We start from the raw sequence: 19,149 nt of genomic DNA, 5'->3' as shown, positions 1-19,149 counted from the left end.
CAGCTAATCAGCTTAATTAACAAACCTCAGCAGACTAAGAAGCTGAAACTATGGCTCGAGGATCATAAGTTCGAAATTGCCATCAGCAGCCAGAGCCTGGGAGAGCACAATCGCCTATCTTGGGTTACTTGTGATGCTGGCCGGCACAGCTGATCGCCTGTTGGCTGAAATATCGCAAAAAAGCAGTGGCTGACTTCCTATGCAGGAACTTGTCCTCACCCTTCTAGTGTCTGGAGCATTGCAAGTGATTGGGAAGTCCTAGTGAGAGTCCCTGGGGGGTCCCCGCTCAAATGTGCAGGACAGGGTTGGGAAATCTTGTAGAGGACTGTTGTGCAGTGAATCCAGGCTAATTACCTTCCTTACAGCATGTGCTCATGTCTTCCCACTTGCAGCTCAATAAAGGAGTGACCCGTGTTGATTTGCTGTCTTTTGCCAACAGCCTTGATGCTCAAGCTGACCAACTGGTATGTCCTGTTTACTGGCCGACTGTGCCCTTTTTAGTCAGAGGAGGCCTCAATAGGAGGCTGCTGAGCTTCGACCGCTCATCTCTGAGCTGGCTGTTGGCACAGAAAAGGGTAAATTAAAGCCACTGGCGTTCATTTACCCTTTTCTGTGTCAACAGCCAGCTCAGAGATGAGGACAAGGTTCCCTTTAGATGTTGGTTACCTATTATATGTGTATTATGTATGGAAAGAATTCAGCAGTCGAGGCATGTATCCACTGAGAAGTGTGTACTAACTGTCCTGCGTTTCCCAGTCTAGAGGATCATTACAGACTTCAATAAAGGGCCACGCCAACACACTCCGACAGATCTACTCCAATCAGGTTCTCTCGCTCCAGCAATCTATGGTAATCAGTTCCTTCAGCTTTGTGCTTAAATACTGGATTGTGGAGAATGGGTAAAACTGGAGATACATGGTTTTTGCACAACAATGACAATGCTGTAACAATGTAAAGATTTTGCAACCATGTTTAGAGTAGGATTGATAATTAGCAGAGAACAGTGATCAATAGAGTCTACTGATGTAAAACATGAGAGATGTATCATATACTGTGTTAAATTGAGTATATTTTTGCTGTCAGAACAAAACGTTGTATCTCTGTTTTGGTAAATATTTTTACTTTTATAGGATCTCTTTAAAATGCGTTTTAATTTATAAGAATCACCTGTTCTTTGCGTTCATTCTATTAAAATAAGAATAAATGCACCAATAAAAATGCTCAGTGCTTCCTTTGAAAGTTAGGAAGGTCTTTTCCTTTCATTTACGGTGTATATTTTTTGGAGATGCAAGGTTTTTTTCTGTCCTGTAAAAAACATGTGTTTCCAAAATGGTGACTTTACAACCATTTACAAGAGGTTATTCCAAGTAATGCAGAGCATTTCTATTAGTCCATGCACTCAGGATTATTACACAGGGTTAAGAACAGCTACAGGCCTCAAACGATGGGAGATGCATGTTTTTTATTGGACACTTCATAATTTACATAGCAATCTTTTTAAACTCCTGCCTGTCAGTATATCTCTTGTTATAAGAGTGTCTCTTACCTCTTTCTCTCTCAATTTTCCTTAAATCATTCAACTTCAATTCCAAGAAATATGTTAGAGCAAGGGTAAGCTGTAAGCTTGCATGTCCGGATGAACACACTGCACCAGTTTAAAGTTTGGACACGTCCACTTATCCAGTGTTTTCCTTTTGTATTATTATTTTCATTTAAAAAGAACAGTAAAATAATAACGACACACCTCACACCATTTGATCAGTAATTAAAATGATAACGTGGTACATCATAAACTTATTAAAACCAAAACCTACATCATGCGTCCAAAGTCTGTGGACACCTTCTATAATGAGTTTGTCCCTGCCTGTTTTTGAGTTAGTAGCAGCTTCTGCTCTTCTGAGAAGGCTTTACACATGAGGTTAGAACACTTCTGTGGGGATTCGATCACATTCAGCCTTGAGAGCATTAGTGAGGTCAGATGCTGATGTTGGATGAGCAGTTTCAGTGCTCCTCAGCCCTGGGCTGGGGAGGTGCTGTATACCCCTTTAGCTGATGCCCAGCATTGGACATGGTAGCCTGAATTCTTCTCTTTGCCATGCTGCACCTTTTACAAACTCTGTCCATTCTCTCAAATAGTTTCATGTGGAGCCCCCAACAGTACTGAAAAAGTTATACGTAGACTATACAGACAAATGTATTGGGACACTTACACGTTTCACCTACAGGTGTTTCCCATGCCATTCAATTCTAAATCCATAGGCATTATTAACATAGAGCTGGTCCCTCTTTGCAGCTCTAACAGCAGCAGATCTGGAGCTCTGCATGTATTGAGTGAGCATTGAGAGTTGGAGACTTTTCTGCACTGTGCTCTTAGCTTAGCGCTCGGCCCTGACCCAGCTCTGTAACTTTACGTGGTCTGACTGACCCTCGGTGGCTGAGCTGCTCGCTGTGGTTCCTCCTAAACGCTTCCACTGTTCAATAATAACACCACTCACAGCTGATGGAGGAAGATCTAGGAAGGAGGAAATTTCACGAGCTGACTTGTTGGTGCAGCGGTGTCTCCTATTACATACAGAACCACACTGGAGTTCAGTGAGCTCTTTAGCTCTTCTTTCACTAATATGTGTAAGAAAGGCCGACTGCAGAGCTGTTACTGTGGCACAGTAGGACTGAATAAAACACCAAAATTCAATTATTAAGAGGGGTGTCCCAATACCTTTGTCCATATTGTGAATGTGAGGGATTTTATGAATGTGTCCAAACTTTTGACTGGTAGTGTATTTCCATACCATATTACTATGATGTGCTCTTGTGTGCTTTTGCTTGACCGTGGTGTTACTATTTTATCAAAAATGTGATTCTGAATGATGGCCAGGTTATGTAGTACTCTGAATATCATACAAAAGCCTGATGTTCAGATACAGAAATAATAAGAACGCTGAATTAAGAGTTGCACTGTTTGTCAGCAAGGTTTGTTCAGTTTGCCAGTATATTTACTTGAGTTGGGTGCATGGAAGATTCTGCTTGTGCTCTTGTGAATATTGTCCTACTGCATGCATAACCATCTTAAGCCTGTTATGAGATGATTTTATTATTTGCATCTTTTATGTACATAGTTATGATGCTACTACCAGTGTAAACATGGCATGGGCTTCAGAAATGTACAGTCATATCCATATAATCTCAGTTGTGTAGATCATTTGTGACGTGCCTCTGTTGTATTTTTATTTCTCTTTATTAAAGAACACTCTGAACCAGAGCATCAGGTTTCTGGAGAGGACGGCATCTGATCTATCAGTAAGTACCTTAAATAATCAAGAGTCCACACAGCTTTCAGCTTGGTACAGCTACACTGATTCAAGGACGTATCCCACAACTTTCATTGTACTTTTCAGAACAAAGTTTCAGAAGTGCTTGCAGCCATCGATGCTGCACAGTACCTCATCTCCCAGAATGCATCATTTATTGTTAATCAGGTATTGTATTAAGCCAGTTCATACCTCTTTAAGTGCAGTGTTAGCCTGTTAAGTGTCTACAGTAAAGAAAGATTGATCGGTGTTGTATGCTGTCTGCAGGAAACTGAGAAATACAAGCAGACCCTCATTGGATACTTCAAACAGTATCTAGACTGGATCAAGACATCTGTGAGTATCGCAAAATACTACCGTTTAATACGACACACTTCTTCACTTTTAATACTATATTACTTTCATAATAACATCAGTTTTATAGGCCCTAAGATAGAACCCTGTGGCACTCCACAGGATATGCTACATTAAAAAAATCATAATAGCTTCTGCATAAGGATCAATAGCTGAAAAATGAAGAGTTGCTGTTCCAACTACTTTCTGCTCTTCCACAGCTGGAAATGGAGGTGGCCACCTGCAAGCCTCTCAGTAACATCATAGACACTGCAGATATTCTGGCTTGCAGCTTCCTCATGGACTCAATGGTGAGACCCCCATCCCCACGTATACTACATGAAGCACTGGGACACCTGCTCATTCACGGTTTCTTCTGAAATCAGGGGTTTTAAAAAAATAACAGACCCTAATTTGTTGAAGTAACTGTCTCTACTGTCCAGGGAATGCTTTCTACTACATTTTGGATCATTGCTGTAAGGATTTGATTGCATTTTAGTGACAGAAGAGCATTAGTGAGGTCAGGATGTTGGATGATCACGACCCCAACTCATCCAAAAGTATTGGACGGAGCACCACCATACATCATTCCAGAGAACACAGTTCTTCCACTGCTCCACAGCTCAATGCTGGGGGGGCTTTATACCCCTCTAGCCCACGCCTGGCATTAGGCAGCATGGTGCCAACAGGCTCATGTTAATCTGTCCCAAAGTTTTATGGACAGTACTTCTACACAGGGACTAGACAAGCTGTGTTTGTGTGTGTTTGCACATCTGTGTCAGCAGTAGGACTAACGTAAAGTAGCTGAATGGATTTATTAGAAGTGCGTCCACAAACCTTTGGACAAATAGCGTATATGGCACATAGGACCCAGGAAAGGCAGGAGGATAATCTGCTGCTCTGGGTTTGTGAGAGTGTGTGGGTGAGCTCAGCAGCTCTGTGTATGATTTAGAGAGGGGATTTGGGGGTTACTGTGTTTGACCTTTCACAATATGCCATGGACAATTAGTTGATTGTGTGGAGCTTTACACTGCACTCAGTAGCAGCCAGTGGCAGTCCTGCAAAACTAAGCTTGCCTATTTTTTCATGTTTTCACCCTTAACCAATGTAAAGGAGTTTGGGCTCTATCATTTCCATAGAACACATGTACACATGTACTGCACAGGTACTGTAAAAGTACACATTGTTTTAAAGAACCATCTACAAGAGGCCATCTTATTTGTACCTTTCAGAACTAAAAAAGACTGCGGCCCAATTACTGTATATTCCTTAATACTACTGAAGTTACCGAAGACCTTTGAGGGTACCACCCAGTGACAGTTTGGTAGAGTGTACAATATCAACAGCTAGATAGAAAGAAAATAACAATCAGCCAAACATTCCATATTTGTTCTTTTTGAGCGAGGATGCTGAGTCAGGGCAGCGTTTCCAAGGTCCTCTAGCTGTAGCTAGCTGTGCAGTTGTTATCAGGAAAAATATGTAAACACACTCCAGTGACCTGAGAAAAGGACCTTCCGTGCCCTTAGATGATAGCTGTGTACGTCAGTAGAGATTAGAGAAGCCATCACCAGATCTTTTCAGCAGAAACCAAGCTCTCTTCATCAATCATTTACACGTGTACAGGCTACCTGCAGATGTACCTGTAGGTTCAGGTAGTTCTACCTTCTCCATAGCCTTGTCCATGCATTTTTGTTTAGTTTCTGGGATTAATAGGTGGTTCTACCTGGGATGCAATGCTGGGGTTAACAGGTAGTTCTACCTGGGATTCATTTTTACATCAGGTTATATGCACTGTATCTACTGACACATTGATGTTGATGTTGTTTTTTGTGTGTGGATTGCAGAACACTTTCTGGTTCGGCCTGGGGTGCTCCACTCTGTTTTTGCTCCCCAGCATTATCCTGTCTGTAAGGCTGGCCAAGTTCTACCGCAGAATGGACACGGAGGACGTCTATGACGAGTGAGTACCCCTTTCAGTCTGTTTCACACCAACTACAGTGACGGCAGTGCATCACATACTGTAAATACATGACTAGTAACCTGTTAAGCCGCAGTCACAGATCAGCAAAATGGGCACAGATCAGAAGTTCGAATCCCATCAACACCACAGCCCAGCATGGTCAGGAGTCTGAGAATAAGAACCGCCCCCCCCCCTCCATGTGATAGGGGGAGATCTAAGATGGGATGGGAATAAACAGTAAACAGATTGAGAGGCGGAGCCACAGACTGACCATTTTACACAATATTGAATCAGGTTCAGCTGCGAAAAAGAGTTAGGAGAACTTCTGACTAAACTAAAAGTTGAGTTAACTCAAAATACACTTATTTTAAGTTGGCCTGAATTGACATTATTTACAGAGTGGTATCCCCATTTTAGCACAGCCAAGGGAGTAACGCTGTTGGTCAAGGCCGCAAATTCTTTACAGGTCTCAAAAATTGGTTGTGAGGATGGAGAGTAAACTCATTGGAATACATGTAGTTTTACTCTTTAATGTAGAAAATTAGCTGACACAGGCTAGTCCTCAAAGCAAGGCGTTTAGACATTAAAGCGTCCCTGCAGTGGCACTGAAATGCAAATCGCCACTCATCAGTTTTTTTTTTTGCTTTTTGATAGAAAATGGTAGAATAGTAGAATAGTAACCAGACTCTTATTTCTCTTTCTGTTTGTTGTTCTTCTTCTTTTCCCTCTTCTGCCCTCAATCTTTCCAGTTCTTCTGTCTCAGGGACTTGGCATTTCACATTATGATAACCAATTCTTGCTATTTCCATCTTTGTCTGTTTTTTTATTATTATTATTATTATTATTATTATTATTATTATTATTATTTCTTTCAGTCCAGCACTTTGCACTTTAAGACAACTATCTATATAAATATATTGTATATATTCAGTGTTTTCTTTGTAGTGTTGTTCTGTCATTCACATGCACTTACAGTAATGAAGCATTGCTCTAGACAACTCACCAAGTGTCTTGACCGGAGACATTAGGTTTTGGCATCTAAGCGATGTCACTGTACACAAAGCTCTCTGGTGCGTTTCCCATCACGGCCGGTTTATTTAATGTTCTTGCTTGTCTTGTATCTTTTTAGCATTGAGACAATTCCCATGAAAACGTAAGCTGTTTTATTTCTCCACTTCCCTTCTGCTCTTCTCTTTTCTCGAGAAACTCATTCTTAATGGGATATCTCAACCTGTTTTGTACAGAAATCTCTCTCTGCTAAATATCTGGTGCTGGTTTAAGCTTTTAGCCTTGGAATGCTTTTCCGGTGAAGGGTCTTGCTTGTCTCTTTTGTGTGTTGTCTTTAAAAAAAAAAAGAAATAAAAAAAAAAGAAAAGCTCCCTTGTTTAACATAAAGGGCTGTTAAAATCATCACCTCCACACGTGATTTCTGTACATTTGTTACATTTTGTGAGCAACTATCACGCTTTGTACTTAAAAAATTTTATACTTAAAGTGAACATGCTAACGTTTATGCTAACGAGACTAAGCCCAAAACCCCAGTTGCCCAATCGCATGCCATTTGTCTCATGCCATGTTTTGTTTATGATTTGTTTGTATTTAATGTTTTGTTTCAGTATGGAAATTGGTAATAATGGTTATTATAATGAACATTTACAAGGTATCCAAAACCCTGTAATGGCCAGGTAAAAAGAACCAAACCCCCTTGCACTGAGTGCATCCAATTCTAATGACCTGCATGCAAGGTTCGGGGTGGTTTAAGTTTTAATGAGATACTGTAGGAGGTGCAATGCATGCTTGAGGGAAAACTTGCCCTTTCATTGAACAGACATGTGGGAGTCGCCCACTTTTTCCAATTTTTGGTCATAACAGCTAGATCGACAGCAGTGCACACCGCTGCCGAAAGCTGTTGACCTCGTACTAACACTGCATGTGCCAAAAAAAAAAAAAAAAAATTATGACCGCAGACTCACTGCAGTCATAAGTAGGGGTGTACACAGAAATCACGGTTCGGTTCACACTACAGTTTAATTCTCGCGGTTCGGCACAAGTTCGGTATTTTGTAAGTTTCTGTAATTTCTTATATTTTTATCCTCATTTCAGACCCCGGTCAGCTCCACCTAAGCTTGTTGATGTTGCTATCTTGCTAACGGCTTACAGCTACAGAGCAATGGTTCCCAATGTCTTCATGCTAAGACCCACTTATTACCGTCTGTATTGCCCAAAACCCTGCTTTGCTATGGATAAATAAACACATAAAAATTGGGGCCTTTTTTAGTAAAATACGTCACTTTACTTGACCTTTATCATTGTTCGACTTTTTTAACATTGCGTTTTTAGCCGTTTTGCTCCATTCACCTCATTCATTGAGGACTAGCTCACGTTTTGTGTTAAAACACTGTTGTTTTTTGATAAACCGGGGGAAATGGGACGTGACCAGGCTCTCCATAAAAAAAACGGCTCTAGGGGTGCTTTGGCGTTTTCCAGGTGAAACTCATGCTTGTGAAATTTGTTTCCGCCTTACATTCTTCAGTATTCACAGAGAGCTGTAGGCTATGTGTACTGTGTACGACTGCATGCACCGAACCGCGATGTCCGTACCGTGATTCTTGGGTACAGATACACGTAGCTTTACACCCCTAATCATAACAATTTGTTCATTTATTTTTTGTCTGTTTTGTTGTGCATTGCATGTTTCTTTGCATGTGACTCTGACCAGACTAACTCCACTGTTGTTAGTGGTGGTATCTCACCGGCCAGGTCTTCGTCACTAACTAACTGCATGCCCGTCAGAGTCTCCCCTGTTCAGGACATCTTCAAATGTGGTTGTGTAATTGAGGGCAGGACGCGTTGCCAAAGTGACACAGAGATCAGAATGAAAGAGGCCTTCTACTAATCTGGCTATGGGTCAGCATTCAGGGGGTCAGTGTGCTAGCGTAATTCTGGCCTTAGCCTTCATCATTAATTCATTAAGCTATGATGGCAGTGACCCAAAGTTTATTTAGTGTTCACATGTTTTAGGGGCGTAGCGATACACTCAGTCCAAGATTTGACTGAATTAATGATACTGGGTTCAGGATTTAATATTCTTAAAATTTTCTTACAAAAAAAATAAATGAACAGAAGTGAATTTGACTAATTTTGCATTTTTGTCATTTTTACCTTTTTTTGCAGTTTAGATAAACATGTCGGGATAAGAAGGTGGATAACAACATTCATTCATCACAGTCAGAATGAATGTTGTTATCCACCTTCTTATCCCAACATGTGACAAAAATGCAAAATTAGTCAAATTCAGTAGAAAAACGATACATTTACAGTTTCTTATGGAGTTGTCCTAAATTATTAGAATCAAACACTTTAAATAAAGTGACAGCAGTAAAACAAATCTGGATAGATTAGATTATTTTTCTGAAAATGTCTTTTTTTTCCACTGAACTATTGTTTTTGTTTATCAGACCTTGCTGCCAGTCATTTAACTATTTTTGCAGTGTACACATGAATATAAAGTAAATAAAATTGACCCTAAAATTACAAAGAAAAACTTTAACTTGTAATTTTACATAAATGCGACCATAAATTAAGAAAGCAGACAAATATTGCAGAAATTTTATAAAGAATATTTTCTGCAAAAAAATAAGAAATAAATGTAATTCATTGTTGTTAGCATAATACTTAAAATAACAGTTGGGTTTTTAATTTACAGAAAACAGTTTTACAGGGTTTTAGATGCAGTAAAAAAAAGTTTTAACCTTTCTTTTTAAACAAATCTAGTTGCAGGCAGCATGTGAACCTCTAAAGTCTGAACACAAGCATTGTTGGCACGCCCTTTGTGGCATTGGAAAGCCCGCGTCCTGCCCCTTTAGCACACTGGGGTATGGGGGATATGAGAGTGGGAGAAAGGTCAGTTGGAGAAAGGAGTGGGGAAAGGGAGTTGAACACATGCTGGCCTGGTGCTGACCATCTCTTCCTTTGTGCCCCAAGCATCCCAACCTATGACACTATGACTCGCTTCCCACGGGCCTCTGCGCCCCCACGCCATGCCGACTGGTGACACCAAGGAGGAGCTTTTGGGTTTTTCTCAATACTCCAGAAAGGTACTGACGGTCACTGGATGAAAGGAGAAGGCCACTGTCTTTCCGTCTTGCCAGCTGACCTGACCTCCCCTGTTAATTATGGTCACTGATGCAGCACGCTTTGTGTAAATAGTCACTGACCGTCCTGCTGTTTAACGTTTGATTGTCTGTAGACGTGATGTTTGATTGCTTGACTGTTGACTTTGTTGTCTCACTGGGAAAAGGGAATGCACTGAATGTTGTGGATTCAAATGTGAACGTAATGTAAAGTTCAAATGAAATATATGACATTATAATGAATTAATTTTGGCATCGCATGAATGTATCTTATTTATATGGAAATTCTGTACGTGTAGATCAGTTGGGTTCAGAGCTTCTTGTCTGGTGCCATGTTTAGCGTTTGCCATCTCTACATTTTATTGCCTGTCTGTCTAAATGAAGGTTTGTACTGTGTGCATTTCTGACCAGTTGGTCATCACCTGCCGATGTTTGACCTCAAACATGTTTAACAGCTTCCAGTTTGTTTTGTTGCTTCACCTTTTCTAACCAGCTCATGTTCGTTTCTCAGCACACTCACTGCTTGACCTTTTATTGCACCTCCTTCAAGTCATGTCACTCATTCCTCCTCTGTGTTCCCCTGTTTTCCCTCCAGCTCTATTGGGATATGGAACTGAAACTCTCTGGACTGTAAGTGCTTCTTATTTTGGCTGTGAAAAGCAAAATGTACTGGTACCAGTGTAAACTCGCAGACCTGTTTTAAGTGAACTGCAGCATCTCTCTTAGACTGTGTAATAGGTGTCCCACTGGTCAGTGTGTACACTGTAAAAAGTGGTTCATCCATTCAACCAAATTTATTCAACTAAATAAAGATCTTTTAACTTTTTTAATTTAATTTATAAAAAAAAATTATTTTCATCCAATTTAAATTTAATTTAATGAATATGTAATATGTTTGATATATTTGAATAATTATGAATATCTTAGCAACACTAATCAGCCCTCCAGCTTTATTTTTTTCCATGTGGTCCATCAAACTTTTAAAACTTCAGAATTTTCATTAATTAATTAATTAATTAAGAAAGTAAAATAATGTGTTTATTAGTAACTTTTTTTTTTTTAATTTATATCCTTTATTTTTCGCTTTACCCTTTTTTTAATCTGCAAAATTGGCCTTACCCCTAGTTTAAGATAAGATGATCCTTTATTAGTCCCACAGTGGGGAAATTCTCTGTGGGACTAATTTCCCAACGCCCCTGATCACCAGCAATACACTAGGAGGGTGACAACTTGTGAAGCCACTCTGAGGAAAGTGCAGCTCCCCAGCTTTGTACTCTGCTGTAGGGAGGAAGTGCCATCATCCCACCCCTGAGAGATCTACACCAGTTGTGCTCTCTCTTGGTCTCCAGCTGCTCCCCTCATCACTCTAAAAGCAATGTTGGCTGGCACAGGCATCTGTTAGCTGGTGCGGTAGAGATGGGGACCTGCCGCTTTCCTATTAGAATGTCAGCTGCCTGGCAATGCTGCACTGGTGACGGTTCGAAAAGGTGGCTGATTTTGCATGTGTTGGAGGAGACGTGTGCGAGGGGGAGTTATGAATGGGTGCGTTAATTGGCGATACCAAATTGAAATATGGGGTAAAGGTCAATAAACATTTATAAATAAAAATAAATAAATAAAAAGAGGCAAGGTTTTCATTGACATGCAATAGCCCATTAACATGTTGATTTTGATTGGCTTATGCAGAGGAAACGTGTAGAAATGCTTTGGCAATGAAAAGAGAGTAGCACGCTAAAAACCGCAGGCATAACTTCATGAATAGGACTTGAATACTGTGCCGCTTATTATGTTTTATAGTTGTATGACATAGTTTTATGATTCCAGCCTATTGTGGCATTCCTGCATACAATAAAACTGTTTGGCACTGGATGAAGAATAATTCATAATGCGCAAAACTTCATATGGAAATGATTATGTAAATTCAGTGCTTCACTTTTTTCATTGTGCGTTTATCTGGAATCACTTTTAGCCTTGATTTTATTCAAGATTTTAAGCTTTATAATGCATTTACTCTGATATTCTCCTTTATTTCAGACTACTGCCCACCGGACGAACAGCAGGCCCAGTTCAGAGGGGGAAGGGCATCAGAAGAGGATGCCTAGCTAGCTACAGGGCCAAGAAATGGAGTCCATCTTCACGTTACACTGTATATTCACCTATTGACTGAACTATTACACTCTTTTCGTCACGTTGTCTCGCTACAATGACCCTTGCCTCATGGACGTTTTTCTCTGAGGCCTTTTCACTTTTCACGTCAAGAGATTGCTGCATTGTCACAGCACTGTTTTATCAGTCACTGAGTCAGGGAGGCCTCAACGTTTAGCTACTGTATGTGTCTTTGTTTACAGTCATTGAGAGGTCACTTTGGGGCAGACATAACATTTCAACTGCTGCATTTCTCTCAAAACACTTTCTTTTCTTCTTGTCTCCATTTTTTTAGTCTGCTTTCTTATTTTTATTTTGAAAGTACACTGTCTGGAATTTGAGCGTTTTCGTTTGGGGCCTGTCTGAGAGACGGGGGAGTTTTTACAAGTGTGTGAGGCAGTAAACGTGAATCTGCAGACCACATTTTTAAAAGACCATGCCATCGAAGGCCCATGGCCTGTGAGCCACCAACATTGAATGCAACATCCGCTGTATTGTCTATGAATATACGCTACAAGTGCTTGCACATGCGCTAGTACTATGATGATAATGCAACGTGGGTTCATTAAGCCACTCTGAGGCTAAATGAGTTTTTGCCTTTACAGTTTTTGGTCCCACTTTGTATTTACTGTGTATTTACTACTGTGTAGTTACACATGAATAATCCAACTGTGTAAGTAGGGGAAATGTATTCACTGTTACATATGGATTACAGTAGTACATATAGATTATTACCCTCTGGAGCAAATAATTATGAACCTATTGGTGCTGTACTTTATGCTAGGCATGGGCTAGAGGGGTATAAATCTCTGGGATAATGGATGAATACGTTGGGCATGAGGTGTAGTGGTGATCATCCAACATCCTGATCTTGTTAACACTCTCACTGAATGCAATCAAATTCTTACAGCAGTGCTCCTCCAAATTCTACTAGAAAGCCTTCTTCCCTGGACAGTACAGACAGTTACTCCAACAAAAGCAGGATCAGCTCTCTTTAACACCCTTGATTTTGGAAGGAAGACTGTATAAGCAGTCCCAGTATAAAGCAGTGTCCCAATACTTTTGTCCAAAAGTGTATATGATTTGTGCATGTATAATAAGATAAGGGCTAGTTCTATTTATAGTAATAGCTGCTTTTCCTGTTACAAAGATGCACGTGTGTAATTGTGTAATCACAATTGTACCACTGTAATGCATCCGTAGCAGTGAATACATCACCAGTAGGTACACTGTTATTACACTGGTTGTTAATGTGTTACTACACAGTCATTACACACACTTTATTCTTATATGATATAAGGTGGGATCCCATGTTTCTCTTCAGTCTATGGTACCTGTGAAAATGAAGGAGGATATTCCAGGTAAAGCTAGCGAGAGGAGACACGATTTGAACTTTTAAGCAGGAACCTCTTTAACGGATTGGGCGAATAGGCTTGTCGGCAGTTGTGGTGTAATTTAGTTTACATTTAGCCATTTTTTACGCTACCCTTCTTATAATACTAACAGCAAACTCATCAACTTCGTCAGCTTGAGAGTTTGGATCACTGTAGGCGTAGTCGTATACTGTAACTCTCCCAAGAAGAACCTGCTCTTTGACGCCAAAATCTATTTTTTGATGTAGGTCTCAGGTCTTAGTGGGTTTTTTTTTTCTTTTTTTGTTTGCAGATTACAAATATTGTCATTAGATATTTAAAATTACTTTCACTGACAAACTATCAAACAGGTGAATGTAATATGTCTTTAAATATATATATATATATATATTTGTATGGTTATTGGAATAAATGAGAAGCCAGGAGCAAATTTACAAAAGATCGTAAACCTTTTTTTTACTTGAAGACTATAACCACGCCTACGTAATACTGTCATGGCATATTCTCATCAGTTACATCACCAAATATCTGTAGTTCATTGCTAGACCTTTGATAATATTTCAGTCTGTTGTTAATAATAATATCAGGTGCTAGGTGTTTTTATCATCAAGCCTCATCATGTGTTAAATCATCACTTGACGACTATATGACAGTGTTATGCAGGATAAAATGGTCTACCTGATTTTTACTCTTCTTCAGTTCGGTTCCCTGAGGCACTCTGTTTCCATTCTGCTGTTGCCTGTGGTCTTGGTGTATCATGCGCTGTTCCTCCCCACCAGCTGCAGCAGTAGTGCGCCTGGTGGTACCGTTAAGTTTGCTCAAAGACATTCGGCTGATGGTCCGTGGCATTTAGCAGTCGTGGGGGCTGGTTTTTGAAGTCTAAGTGGTTAGGCTGGCTGAACAGTAAAATATTGTGAATAAAATTGAACTGAGTTCATTTCTCCTGTGTTTGTGTTTTTAGTTTTGTCCATCACACTGCATCAGGGTTTGCACAATGGTGTCAAAAGTATTTACAGTCATTACTCAAGTAGAAGTGAGTGGAGATACTAGGGTTTAAAAAGATTTCTATGGAAGTTGAAGTTTTAACTTAAGCTTTTTACTCCAGTAAAAGTGTAAAAGTACTGGTTTCAGAACGACTTAAAGTAGAAAAGTAAAAGTAATGGAAGGAAAACAAAGGCCGAAAGCTTAGGCCATGCCACAGGGGTCTATAGCACTACCCCCCCCCCCCTCCCTCCCCAGAAACCCATTTCTCTAAAAGCCATAATGAGGAGAATGATCTATTAAAATGTTGATGTTAAAAATGTTGGGCTGCACTAGGCTCCTGTTTCAGCTGCAGATCTGCCCATTGAAAATGAAGCATTTCAGTAATATCAGCTCTATTAAAGGAGCGTCTCTGTGCTCTACTGAGCATTAACATGAGCTTCATGGAGGAGAATATGAGGAGTCGTTGTCTAGAAGTTTTGTAAAGCTGCAGAAAGTCAGACTTCAGAGGCGTGTGATCAATAAGCTTTATTGGAATGTAAATGTGGGGCTTAGTCGGGACGTTTCACTGCAGGTCTCTTGAGTCTCTGCCACGGACACAGTCTTCATACTAGACTACAGACGTCTGCTGTGAGCTCGCTGGAGAGTGACGGGACGTGTGCAGGTGTGATGGATCTCTTATAAACCAATAGGGAGTCAGAATGGTGTCTGTTTATACTTCTCATCCAACCACAATCAAGTTTACACTTTCCGGATGGAGAGATGTATCTGGACAGGGTTTTTTTTGTTTGTTTGTTTGTTTGTCTGTTTGTTTGTTTGATGATGAGCCAAAATAAAAAAACAAATGGAAATTAAATAGGAGTAACAAGGCTAATTTTAGGAGTAGAAAGTTCAGATAACTGTGAAAATGTAAGAAGTAGAAGTAAATAATTACTCCAGTAAAGTATAAATAACCAAAGTTTTACATAAGTAAGGTAACAAAGTGTTTGTACTTAGTTACCTGACACCTCTGGGGTTGGGTGATGTGACCCAAAGCCAAACTACGGTCAGTTACAGTAGAATTAAGCTGTTTTCACACGCTGCTCACATCCACACAAGCTGCTGTCTGCAGCCCTTGCCGTTTGGGCATAAAAGTGGGAGGCAATCTCATTTTAGAGGTTTTAATGTTATGGCTTATCTGTGTTTGTATAATGGACTATGTTGTACATTTGGTAGAAGAATAGCTTATTACTTATGGTAATACGAACAATCGCTGCTCACTACTGATATTCAAAATACTCTAAACAGTAATCCAGGGATTCTAGGTTCCTGTGATTGTGCTAACAGAAACCTTTGGCCCCTGGCTTGGTCTAGGGCCCAAAGTAGGACTCCTTTGAGTGGCCGTAGAGAGCTAAGGGCCCACAAGTGCTTTCCTTACCAGACCCTAGTCCCATTTACACACAAACACACCATTTCTGTACACATGAACTCTCACAATCAACATCAGCGCCTGTTTCTGTCCGAAGTGACTCCTGTTATTGTTGACATTTCTTCAGCTCTTAAACACTGAAGAGAGTTGCTGAACTTCAGGCTGCACAACCGAAGTCTTAAACGCATAGTGTTTGGCGGTCGGGCCTTATAAAAATGGGGCCCTGTGCTCCAGGCATATTGTCAACAACGTATTTTTGAAATCAGGTCGCTCGTAAAGAGATTCCATTCATCTGAACTGTTATAGAATTCATTCTGAATAAGTTACGGTTCTCTGAATCAGGACAGAAAGCACATATATAGCTGCGGTGTTCCCCTGCTAGTTGTGTCACGAGTACCACAAGTTCCAGGCTTGCATTGGTGTGCGCTTAATGTTTGGCCAGGCGTCCATGCACGATGCTCTCAATTGGTATCATATGTGTGCCTGTTTCTTACTGACAGTCCCCAGATGACCATGCCAACAGGGTAGGCACTTTTTTTTTTACCCAAAAAGCCTGCTTTGTTAGCAGGGACCATAAATAGCAGAGGAAGTGCTCTTGCCGCACTCATTCTCAGCCTTCAGCTGCACAGCTTTCAACATGCGAACCCTGGCCAGTGCACTCATGCTGTCCTGCTGCTTCTGGGCATCCCTGGTTGAGAGCTATGAAGAAGAAGAAGAACAGAGAAGAAGCATGTGGGAAGAGCCCATCCAGTTTGCCACCAAAGCCAAGGATCAGTGCTCTATGATGGTTACGGGACAGGGCGAGCTGACCAAGCTGCGCATCTCCTGCCAGTCCCAGGGCAGGTCCTACTGGTGCGAGTACCAGGGCAGGCCGCACATTTGCCGTGCCTACAACAACAACCCACGCCACTTCTTCACGCAGATCATGTGGGACCTGCGCAAGCTGAGGAACGCCTGCCAGGGGAAGAGTGTGCTCAAGTCCTTCATGTGCAGGAAAGCTTCTGATGAGGCTCAAATGGTCTTCGCCACTTCTTCCACATCCTATGATGTGCCTAGTGATGGACCAGTCCAGTCAGACGCGATGGAAACACCAACAACCAGGCAGGAGACCAACCCTTGGGAGGTTAGGCCTGACTACCCAACGTCTGATCAAGCCAGGCCGGAACAGGTAAGACCATCCAAACCGTCCAGAGCTCAGCCAGGGAGGTCAGGGCAAGCCAGAACAGACCAGAGAAACGCGGGATCTTCCAAACCAGGGAACAGACCAAGAAGGCCAGTGAAGGTGGTGAGGCGGAAGATGAGTACACCAACAACAACGGCACCACCAACAACAGCGACAGGACCAGCACCAGCTCCCATAAGCAAAGCGAAGAGGCTGGCGCAGCAGCACTGCTGGCCCTCCCTACAGTCCGCCTGTGCCTATGTAATTGGCTGGTTTACATACTGAGGAAAGGTATACTCTGACATGATTCACTTTCTTGATTACATTGATGTTGATATTAAATTTCTTTAAATGTTAGAATGGCTCAGAATGGTATAGTGCAAGTGGTGCGTTGTGGGAAATATTACAACTCAGGTTTCAGAGCTCAGGTCACAATGTCTCCAAAAGAAATATCACCATTTTAATTACTGTCCAAAATCAGCAACAAACCCACATGCTTATGGACAAAAGTATTGGGACACACCTCTTATTCACTGAATTGAAGTGTTTTATTCTGTCCAATTGCCACAGGTGTATAAAGTCAAGCACCTTAGTAATGCAGTCTGCCTTTCCACACAGTAGTGAAAGAATGGGTGGTTCGAAAGAGCCCAGCTTAGCAGTTTTGCAGCAAGTCAGCTGGAGAAATTTCTTCTTTCCTAGATCTTCCACCATCAACTGTGAGTGGTATTATTGAACAGTGGGAGCATTTAGGAACCACAGCCACTCACAGCAGACCACGTAAAGTTACAGAGAGAGGTCAGGGCCAAGTGCTGAGCTCAGAGCAGAGTGCAGAAAAGTCTCCAACGCTCTGCTGCGGACTCAGTAACTGCAGAGCTCCAGACCTGCTGCTGTAAGAGCTGTAAAGGAGGACCAACTTCATAGTAATGGGATGTCACAAAAGTACCTGTAGGTGTCCCAATACTTTTGTCTATATAGTGTATATGCAATCATTGCTAAATATTGAGATGACCTTCTGAGAGGAATGTCTTTAAGAGGCTCTGAACCTTCACTTTTCACTATTCTGAATCATTTCTTCATTTTTGTTTTGTCTTCTGCAGATCAGTCCTGCTGGATAAATGAGGCGTAAAACCCCAAAGAGGCTGCCTGGTCTTGTTATGTGTAATGGAAGGATCTGACATTAAGTGGAAGATGTCTGAATGGGAGAGTGGAGGGGTATTGAAAAGTGTTTAGTGGTGAATATCCTCCTTTACTGTACTGTCAGTAATGTCAGTTATATAAAATTACAGATCATAAATGGACTGAGCATGATTTCACATGGTATGTCGTCCACCTTAAGGTAGAGATGGAAAATTCAGGTCCAGCTAAACTGCCCAGGCAGTTGGAACAAATTCCTGGGGTGGATTTTTACTTTCTGGACCTGAATTTTCCATCTCCACCTATTGGAGAGCATCAAATAAAAGGTTTACATGTAGAGTAAGAACAGGAGCTTCATCAGCTTCACTTGTACTAAACAGTATATGGGCATTGTATAAGGAGACCTAAATACATCTCTGAATTTATGGATGTACAGCTACATACACCTATCCAGGGGATTCTGGGAATAGGTGAATGAATGGACTCTTGGAACAGATAGCAATCATGTACTTCATGTACTAGATTAGAGAATACTCAGCTGTTAACTGTTAACTGATAAGCTGATAACTGTGTAACTGTATGTAGTGTATGAATGTCTAAATATATGATGAATAAATGTTTGTTTATATATATTGTCCATAGCTTTGCCTCTATTTTTGGAGTAGACTGTACAGCAGAGGGTGCTGGTGTGTTTAAATTAGAGAGAGAGTGAGTGTGTGACATACCCACTATAAGACACTGTGTGAAATACTTCAGTACTGTACTTTATTACTGCTGATTTTGAGGGATTTTTTGTCCTTTTACTTTTACTATTTTTTTCTTGAGAGAGTTAGAGTCACATTGGGCACCTTATGGGGGGAAAGTAGGGGCAATTTTAAGGGCCTGTGAATGACAGGCAGGGGGGCCCAATAAAAAAGATATTACATGCGGCCCCACATCGCTAACAATTCTTCCAAAAATACTCAGGGCCCTAAAAATATATTAACCGTGTATTTTGGTAGAATATAGAATATACAGAATATATATATGCGATTGGGGCCCAGTGCAATACATTTTCATGGGGCCCAAAATCCTTGCCAGCACCCCTGGAGTAATCAAACTCATATCAATATAATTTTCATTTTCCATGAATCAACTATTTGTATCAATTTGTAACAAAAGTCGTAATAATTCGTAAAAACCCCACCGGAGTGTAATTAGAGGATATTACGT

The 19,149-nt window shown here is 40.9% G+C and overlaps 2 protein-coding genes across 9 annotated transcripts in view; both read left to right on the top strand.

Annotated features, from left to right (window-relative positions):
* prom1a (prominin 1a) overlaps positions 1 to 14,189 on the top strand; it is a 79,773-nt gene extending 65,584 nt beyond the window's left edge. For 2 of the 8 annotated variants that reach the window (XM_072664187.1, XM_072664184.1), the window contains 12 exons: positions 393 to 464; positions 757 to 849; positions 1,594 to 1,611; positions 3,244 to 3,297; positions 3,396 to 3,476; positions 3,576 to 3,644; positions 3,863 to 3,952; positions 5,486 to 5,601; positions 6,731 to 6,754; positions 9,586 to 9,698; positions 10,330 to 10,364; positions 11,769 to 14,189. In XM_072664187.1, the coding sequence (XP_072520288.1) occupies positions 393 to 464; positions 757 to 849; positions 1,594 to 1,611; positions 3,244 to 3,297; positions 3,396 to 3,476; positions 3,576 to 3,644; positions 3,863 to 3,952; positions 5,486 to 5,601; positions 6,731 to 6,754; positions 9,586 to 9,655 (687 nt within the window). In that variant the 3' untranslated portion in view covers positions 9,656 to 9,698; positions 10,330 to 10,364; positions 11,769 to 14,189. Of the gene's footprint in view, positions 1 to 392; positions 465 to 756; positions 850 to 1,593; positions 1,612 to 3,243; positions 3,298 to 3,395; positions 3,477 to 3,575; positions 3,645 to 3,862; positions 3,953 to 5,485; positions 5,606 to 6,350; positions 9,699 to 10,329; positions 10,365 to 11,768 lie in introns of those variants that run through there. The other 6 variants (XM_072664188.1, XM_072664185.1, XM_072664186.1 and 3 more) reach the window with 5 other exon arrangements.
* Positions 14,190 to 16,278: 2,089 nt separating this feature from the next.
* fgfbp2a (fibroblast growth factor binding protein 2a) lies at positions 16,279 to 17,088 on the top strand. Its single transcript, XM_072664057.1, has one exon. The coding sequence runs from the start codon at positions 16,279 to 16,281 to the stop codon at positions 17,086 to 17,088; it is 810 nt and encodes a 269-aa protein (XP_072520158.1).
* Positions 17,089 to 19,149: the final 2,061 nt, after the last annotated feature.

Source organism: Salminus brasiliensis, chromosome 19 (genome assembly GCF_030463535.1).
Source record: "Salminus brasiliensis chromosome 19, fSalBra1.hap2, whole genome shotgun sequence".
Classification (NCBI taxonomy): Eukaryota; Metazoa; Chordata; class Actinopteri; order Characiformes; family Bryconidae; genus Salminus; species Salminus brasiliensis.
Note: the sequence above shows the minus strand (reverse complement) of the source record. Positions and strands in the feature narration are given on the sequence as shown.

Bases quoted from the DNA above. Each gene is read 5' to 3' on its own strand.
- fgfbp2a (XM_072664057.1), top strand. From the start codon at position 16,279: ATGCGAACCCTGGCCAGTGCACTCATGCTGTCCTGCTGCTTCTGGGCA.